This window comes from Panicum virgatum, chromosome 5K (assembly GCF_016808335.1).
Source record: "Panicum virgatum strain AP13 chromosome 5K, P.virgatum_v5, whole genome shotgun sequence".
NCBI classification, from domain to species: Eukaryota; Viridiplantae; Streptophyta; class Magnoliopsida; order Poales; family Poaceae; genus Panicum; species Panicum virgatum.
This window is the reverse complement of record NC_053140.1, coordinates 36,581,192-36,589,696: the sequence shown is the minus strand read 5'-3', so window position 1 is coordinate 36,589,696 and position 8,505 is coordinate 36,581,192. Positions and strand designations below refer to the sequence as shown.

The window sequence follows — 8,505 nt, the reverse complement described above, 5'->3', positions numbered from 1 at the left end:
CGCCGCCGCTGCCTGCACGCGCCTCCGCGCGCTGAGCTCGCCGAGGCGCGGCCGCCGCCGCACGCTGAGCTCGCCGCCCGCCCGTGCCGCTGTAGCGCGTCAAGCTCGCCGGCCACTGCCGCCCGCCCGTGCCGCTGCAGCTCGCCGAGCTCGCCGGCCACACCGTCCGCTCGTGCCGCCGCCGCGCGCCGAGCTCGCCGGCCACCGCCGCCCGCACGTGCCGCCGCCGCGCTCCGCGCTCGCCGGAGAAGAAGGTTGCTCGCCGATGAAGAAGCGCCTTCAACATTTTAAATTAGTATTTTCAACATCTCACGCTTCCAATTTCAACATTTCGTCTTTACAGTTTCAATAATTTTGAAATCAAATGTTGAACCTGTTTATGGCAAATGTTGAGTTCATGCTATCAAAATATTGAACATATTTGTAAATCAGTTAATTGGGTTAAATGAACTTTAAAGATAGATATTTTATCTATCTTCCACAAAATATATAGAAACCCCCGATTCACACCCTCTTGTTTGTATCGTCCTTTGACTCTCCTGCTTGATTCGCAGCCTCTCATTTTTTTTTTTGCGACGACCAGGACCAAGAACTTTATATCGAACCAAGGAACAGGCAGTAATAAAGCAAAATAAAAATAAAAATAAAAAAAGCAGTAAACAATGCAACCAAGTTCCTAACCGATCGACTAATCATCATCATCATCATTGAAAAGATAATATAAATCATGTTGGGACAATAGGCTAATAGTACAAGTCTCCTCGACACATACCACGTCCCGCGACAAAAAAAATGTTGACGTTCATGCATGATTATTAGCGAAAGAAAAAAAGGAAATGAACCGTGCTAGCTAGCTGCTTGTGCGAAGCGTCAGGCTTTTCTGCCCGGATCGGTGGACTAGTACTGTAGGTTCCTGACGGTGCGGTGCGGTGCGGTGCCGTGCCGTGGATGAGATGAAGTAGCTTCTCCTCGCTAGCTAGAGAACTAGCTAAGCTAGAAGACACGGTGGCCCTGCTGCGCCGCCGGCGGCGGCGGCGGGTCGAGGAGGCGTCGGTAGCCCCGCGGCGCGTGCGGCAGCGGCGGCGCGGCGGAGTGGTTGTGGACGCCGTCGTAGGTGGTGATGACGAAGCGCTCGTCGTCCCGCGCCCGCTCCACCAGCTTCTTCACCTGGCACCCCTTCCTCGAGCACCGGTAGTAGTTCCTGCACGCGTCGTCAGCTAGCGCACCCACCATGACCATGCATGCATGCTCTGAGCGTCTGAGGTACTAGCAGCGATCGATACCTCGGGTTGGGGCTGTTCTTGACCATCTTCTTCCCGTACTTGTGCCACCGGTAGCCGTCGTCCAGCACGTCCACCTCCGACCGCGTCCTGAACGCGATCTTCTTCTTCCTCGTCTTCTCCCCGTCGTCCTTGTTCTCCTCGACCGCCGGGACGACGACGCCACTAGTGAAAAGTATAGTACGTGTTCACCAGGGGAGCAGATCGAAGATGTTAATTAATTAGTTCCTATATTAATTATACTCGAATAATAATAGATGAAAAGTTTGCTCATTACTTGCCGCCGTGCCCCTCTGAGCTGAGCGCTAATGACGACGCCTCCGTCTGGCTCTGCTTGCCGCCGGGCTCGCCATCGCTGCTGCCTCCGGCTGTACCACTCGCGCAGTGGTCAGTTTCGGCTTGGAGCGCGTCGACGAGCGGCGGCGCCGGCTGCTCCTCCGCTGGCTCCGGCGGGTGGTAGCCGGCGCCGATGTCGAAGGAGAGGAAGCTCCATGCGGCGGCTGCTGCTTCTGCTTCCGTGTCGTCGTCCACGACAAACTCGCCGCCGCCGATCCAGTGCTCCAGCAGAGATTCGAAAGAGGACATCGCGCGCCACACCCGGCCCGCACACCCGTTGGGTTGGTTTTGGTTAGCCGCTGCGCGCACAGCGAGCGAGGCCGAGCACGGGTGCGCTAGCTCTTCTCTCTTATGGGCCGGGGTCCCCTGCTGGCTGCTAACTCCTCCGATCCACCTCGGCTCGGCCGGCGCTCGCGCTCCATCGATCAGGTCAAAGTCAAGGCCGCACGCGCGCGCGACCCTGTTCCTTCCCAGTTCTAACGGGGCGGGCGGCCGGGTGACACGAGCGCGGCAGCGCCAGCTAGATGCGCGCACGCGAGCCGGACTTTTTGGCCGGCCGGGCTCCGGTTCGCCGGCCACGAGCTGGTGGTGGCGCCGTGTGCTGTGCGACGTCGGAGCTAGCCTAGCATACACGGTCGGTCACGGGCCAAGGTTGGGTTGGGTTGGGTCGAGGTCGCCGTGGACCGACCGGCGGACGACTTTGACTGTGGACGACGCTCAAGCCAAGCCACGGCGATCGAGTCGAGGGGGACAGCGACTGGTTCCTCCGGGCCCGGCGCTGCCAACTGGTGGAGGAGATGGTCGGAGTGTGGGGGCCTTGACGAATCCTGGAAGGAAACTTGACAAGTCGCTCGGCGCTTCACTCCGTGGTTCCTGCATCCACTCGGCCTAGCCTGCGTCCACGTCAGCGCGCATCTCGCTCCGATGATCTGATAATCAATGAGGGTGGTGGCTTCCAAACAATGTACTACTGTATACATAGTAAATGTTAGAGCAATAACCATTGTGGGTCAAGGGGAAAGAAAAAACTCTACGGCGGCTAAACATACAAGTGGAGGGTGTGGGCGGCTACAAGGAATCGAATTTGTGAATAAGCTAGCTAGCAGGCACGCGTCTGTACTCGCAGTGGCGTTGTTGTGGCAGTGTCAACAGTTATAGCGCTTGCTCTCCCACAAGATTATTGTTATTATTATTAGTCCACCTTAAGGTCAGCTTGGCAACAAACTTAAGGTCAGCACGGGGTAGTTCCTGAGTTCCTACCGAAATTAAAGGCAGAACCCCGTTCTTGGATTTGAAATGATGTGCCCTTAATTCCAGCGGCAATGCATGAGGTATTCGTAATAATTCTTGATTGCTGGTAGTACACGAGTTTGCAGATTTAGGAGGTATTGGAGTGTGACAGAACCGCCAAGTTAAACGGCTTAATTAAGCGTAATGACCATCATTTGAACGCATCAGGCGCATTAACTTAATTAAGTGTAACCTGACAACCTGTTTCCAACCCACAGGCCGATCGAAACACACCAGAAGTCTCGCGCGACGGCGAGCACAGACGGTACCAGCATAATATATTTTCACAAAAATAGATAATAACATAAATATTTACAAAACAGCTTTAAATTTAGAATTTACATATAATAAATGACAGCAGCGGAAGAGAATATGACCTGAGAGAAGGAAATTTGATTGAGAACCAATAAACAAAACGATAACTATGAACACGTGAGGACGTCACATCGAGCCCACCGATGCGAATCCTGGTTATCTTCTATACCTGAAACAGGGTAAACAACAAACCCTGAGTATACTAATACTCAGCAAGACTTACCCGACTATTAGGTATACTTAGCCCACATACCTAGACATGCAAGGCATTTGGCTGGTGGTTTATTTTGCAGAAAAAGCATCATAAAGGTGGATCCTTATTTTCAATACTTTAGCTATATGTTCTATATAGATTAACTATAATCTAATATTTGCCTAAACCAACTAGAGCACACATGGTAGAGAAAATACACTATAATTCAATGTAACCATCATCATAAATGTATAATCCATATTCTATATTGTATCACTACGATGCGGTGCTGCGATCAAGGTGCTCATATCCGAGAGCGACTGACGGCGAATCGATCCGATTTAACCTTGCAAGGTGGACCTAACCAACACGGCACGTATTTACCCCGTCGGACAATACAAACCAACCATTCCCCTCCCCGCCTCGAACTACAGGAACCAGCCCAACGACATATGGTCAGCCAAGCTCAACGTGAGACCACCAAAAGTAAACATATGCATCCCCAATTCTCCGCGACTACTCGACCACCCCAGGAGTTGGGTGCGGGTTCCTATACTTTCGAAGCAAGGCAGTACTCGGCTTACCGGTTTCGACTACCTCCTACTCCCGGCATGCAGTTAGTACAATTCAAACTCAATCACAGGGCCAGACAACGAACGGTCCTTAATCGACACAGACGGGCTAGCCTTTCCCCGCCCGGTCTCCATTTTCTTTTCTTTCTCCAACCTATTCCATTATTCCATATACTCAAAATAACGATACATCCTATATCTCGCGAGTGACCAGAAATCACTCGACTTCTACCGAGATCTTATTAAGCATGGCAAGTATAACGACATATACATACTAGTATTCCGACCAATGGAACCTAGGAAGCATGCAACTAGGGTTTCATCCAATGCCTAGAAACTTAATGCATAAGCAAGTAAATACATATATAACATTTCATAAGTTAAAATAATAGGTTATGCTCCGGGGCTTGTCTGGGATTAACACTAAGTCAGTGTTAGCTAGATGATACTCGCTTGGCGAGCATCCACCTTCGGTCATGCATATTGGGATCCATCCATCCATCTTCTAGATGTATCCACCATTCACCGTCTTGTGGTTCGGTTTCAATGTCACATCCCTCACGTGGTTCATCTATCGTACCTAAATGAAATACAGCAATGCATATGTATGAATGCACAGTTCTGAGTTGCTCAACAATATAGATGCTATTATTTTTCCTTCACGATAAAGTGGTAGTCTAACAAGTAACAAACAATCATATCACATGGGCAATCATTTATAGAGTAGTTAACTACATTTCTAACTACCCATTGCATCATGATCAACGGCACAAAAGAAGTTCACTAACTGCACAAACAAGCAGTAGTTGATTCCTATAACATGCAGGTCATGGCTTGCTAATAATTAAATAACTCAGTACATAAACAACAACAATTTCAAAAAAAAATTATTCTAAACAGAAGGTACAAAGAGATATCTACTCTGTAAAAATCATGTCATTTCATGCATCCATTTAATCCGAACAATTCATTCATTCAGACAACTCCTAGAACAAGATTGAATTATACAAGTCAGACCAGAGCAAAACAGAAGCTAAAAATTTAACAAGAGGTCGACACAGGGATAAATTAGCTACTGTGAATTTTTCATGATTTTATCTACACAGAATTAATTCTGAGAAAGTAAACAAAACAGACATCAATCTAAGAATATTCATTTTTAACTTCTGTTCTAGTCATGAAATGGTGCTCAAACTTCATGGACAATCTAAGATATTCAAAACTAACACTCAGAAATATTTTCATGATTTAAAAACAACATAAATTATTTCTCATAATTAAAGTCTACTAAACAAGGATTAAATAAAATAAATAGCTACACAAATCTATAATTAACTAAATTTGGACAGTGGTGTTCATTTAGTATTCCAAATACACAGAAAAAGTTTCATACATATATCTAAATCATAACATCCATAAATAAAAGAATATATTATTCTACTAGATCTAGCCAAGACTAGGGTTTTATCTAGTTAAAAGTATTAACTGGTGCTAAAATTTTTACACAAAGCTAATCATGTCATGAGCTAGCTAACCACCAAAAATAACCCATAGATAGTGAGTAGAACTCCTATAATAATTATAACCTATGTAATCTAATCTTTTTCCTAGATTAAAATAAAGACAGAAAATAAATATGTGTATGTAATAAAAGTTGTAGATCTTGTTTCAAGGATTCCAAAACATTTAGATTTGAATTTTTCTGATTTTTATACGAATTTCTAGGTATTTTCAAAGTTTGCTGTTTTTGAAAACAAAAGAAAAAGGAAAGGAAATCTTGCATCTAGACCCCTGGACTTCTATTTCCTTCTCACCGTGGGTCCCTGGCCGGGTTGGGAAATAGAGGAGGGGCGGGTGGCCGGAATCCGGCGTGGGGGCGCACCGGAGGCGTGGGAGAAGTGGGGGGAAAGCTCCACGACGTCGAGAGGAACTCAGGGATGGGCTCGGTTGGGGTTAGGGATGGCCGGAGCGGCGGCTCCGCGAAGAGCAGCGGCCGGCGGCGGCGATTTGCGGCGGCGGCGGCGGTCCGGTGGTCGGGAGCGACGGCGAGCGGGTCGGGGAGCACCGGTGGAGGTCAAGGAAGCTTTCTGGGGGGTCGTTTGGGGCGGAGGAAGGGTGTAGGAGGGGTTTCCGCGGCGGCCTAGGAGGCGGCGGCGCTAAGGGCGGGCGGCGGCGGCTCTGGTCGCCATGGGAGCTTGGCTCGGCGCCTGGAGCAAGGAGGAGAGTGGAGGGAGAGGTAGAGGGCTCGTTTGCGAAGCGAAAGGAAGGGAGGCGAGCTGGGCAGAGGGCGCAAGCGAGCGGCGAAGCGGCGCACGGCACGGCTCGGCTCGGCGCGTTCGTCGCCGTGGAGCGTCGACGGCCGTCCTCGGCGTGCGTGCAAAGAGATGGCGCCGCGTGGAGAGGCCGAGAGGCTTCGGGAGAACCAAAGACGGGGCGCGGCGAGGGCACGACGCGTGGCCGGCGGCCTTGACTCGGACGGCGACCACGGCTCGACCAACACAGAACAGAGGAGGGAGAGAGAGAAGAGAGTGAGAGATTGACAGGTGGGGTCCACATGTAAGGTTCAAATTTGAATAAATTTTTTTTTCCATTTGAATTCCAATTTTTGGATTGTTACATGGAGTGGACGATACAAATCACACAAACTTAAATTTATGTTAAGGGAGGAAACTGATGTTGCTCAAAAGATTCTTGCCGCAGGGGCGTACGGACTGCATATCCGTGGCCTCTCTTGGATTGGATTTTGCCGCTTCGGTTTGCAGCTCTTGTTGGAAGCGGAAGAGGAAAGGGGCCTACCTATCCGTGGGCCGTGGCTCTGAGATTGTTATTATTATCATATTATAATAAGCCGCCTATCATTGCCCTAGTTTGTTCGTTCCCGCGACATCGGAGAAGCAGCCATGGGTTAGCTCTGTCGCGGCTCATGCCCGTGATACGCCGCCGGCGAACACAGGCCACCGGTATGCCTGTTGCTCTGCTTTTATTTGGTGACTCCTTTTCAATATTTCCTTGGAGGAAGCAGGCCTGATCTGTTCTCTATCACCAACAGGCACTGAAGATGGATCGACTGCTTTAGCGGCGACAAGAAAGAGTCCCACCAGCAGGCCCTGTAGGAACTCTGCAGGAGCCATTGCCAAGAGGAGGTCACATCTCACACTGGACAGGCTCCCACAGGTACATCCCATAACGTCGACAATATAATGTGAACTGTTCACCATCCTGGTGGTGCTGAAGCTGTTTCTCCTGCTTCGATTACCAGGACCTCCTGCATCAGGTGTTTGCTCTCCTGCCAATGCAAGATGCCGCGCGAGCTGGCTGCGCCTCCCGACAGCTTCTACAGTCCTGGAGACACTATCCCGAGCTGGAGTTCAGTGCCAAAACGCTGTCACTGCATGGACACCACACCTGTGTACGTGGTCAAGTGGCCAAAGATATCATCAGGAGGATTGATGCTGCTCTGCAGAACCGCACTGGCATTTGTGTGAAGAGGCTCAGGTTTGAGCTTCAGTTTCTCCGCAATGTGCGAGCCGATACTGTCAACCGTTGGCTCGATGCAGCCGCAACCCTTGGGATCGATGAGCTCACCCTGGCCCTCGTCGATGGCAAACCTCAATACAGATTCCCATGTGAGCTTTTCTTCCAAGAGAAGGGACGCTCGATCCAGTCTCTCTGCCTCTCAGCGTGTTCATTCTCGCCTGAAAATGGATCTCGTTCGTTCGGAAGCTTGAGAAGAGTGGACTTTCAGTTGGGTGCGCATCACCGCGGAGGAGTCATGGCTCTTTCTCTCTAATTCTCCCGCTCTTGAGCGTCTGCAACTTGAGTACTGCCATGAGATAGCTTGCCTGAGGATACCTTCCACGCTGCACCAGCTCAAGTCACTGCTGGTGCGGCACTGCAAGGTGCTGCAGTCAGTAGAGACCGATGCTCCAAATCTCTCCATCTTTGATTACCATGGGCCCATAATACAGTTCTCACTTGAAGAGGCACTGCAGCTTAAGGACGTAAACATGTCCATCTACCCCTGCTTCAATTTGTTTGACTTTGTTATTAAGGAGCTCCCAAATCTTGGCCCAAACCTTGAAACTTTGTCCCTTATGTCTGCTGATGAGATCGGTTTTACGTACCCACTCAAAATCGAGCTGCGTGAAAAATTCATTCACCTCAAGCACCTGGAACTTACGATTGTTGGACCATGGACCAGCTTTCGCTCTGAGTTCCATTTCCTGGTTACTTTTCTCAACGCTTCTCCAGAGCTGGAAACATTCACCTTGCACGTATGGCATTTTCTGTGACAGAACCGCCAAGTTAAACAGCTTAATTAAGCGTAATGGCTATCTTTTGAACGCATCAGGCGCATTAGCTTAATTAAGTGTAACCTGACAGTCTGTTTCCAACCCACAGGCCGATCGAAACACACCAGAAGTCTCGCGCGACGGCGAGCACAGACGGTACCAGCATAATATAATTTCACAAAAATAGATAATAACATAAATATTGACAAAACAGCTTTAATAAATGA

At 49.4% G+C, this 8,505-nt stretch overlaps 1 protein-coding gene and 1 pseudogene across 1 annotated transcript; one reads left to right on the top strand and one right to left on the bottom strand.

The window, feature by feature from the left end:
• Positions 1-673: 673 nt before the first annotated feature.
• LOC120707210 (probable WRKY transcription factor 50) lies at positions 674-2,097 on the bottom strand. Its single transcript, XM_039992053.1, has 3 exons — positions 1,558-2,097; positions 1,284-1,445; positions 674-1,201 (listed from the first exon to the last, which is right to left on the bottom strand). Exons 1-3 carry the CDS (start codon positions 1,863-1,865, stop codon positions 994-996), a joined length of 678 nt encoding a protein of 225 aa, XP_039847987.1. The 5' UTR covers positions 1,866-2,097; the 3' UTR covers positions 674-993.
• A 4,941-nt stretch (positions 2,098-7,038) lies between these two features.
• On the top strand, positions 7,039-8,278 carry LOC120709892 (annotated as a pseudogene).
• Positions 8,279-8,505: the final 227 nt, after the last annotated feature.

Coding starts and splice junctions, on each gene's coding strand:
- LOC120707210 (XM_039992053.1), bottom strand. CDS start 1,865: ATGTCCTCTTTCGAATCTCTGCTGGAGCACTGGATCGGCGGCGGCGAG. Junction 1,446..1,557: donor TCAGAGGGGCACGGCGGCAA/GTAATGAGCAAA, acceptor ACTTTTCACTAG/TGGCGTCGTCGTCCCGGCGG. Junction 1,202..1,283: donor AAGAACAGCCCCAACCCGAG/GTATCGATCGCT, acceptor CGACGCGTGCAG/GAACTACTACCGGTGCTCGA.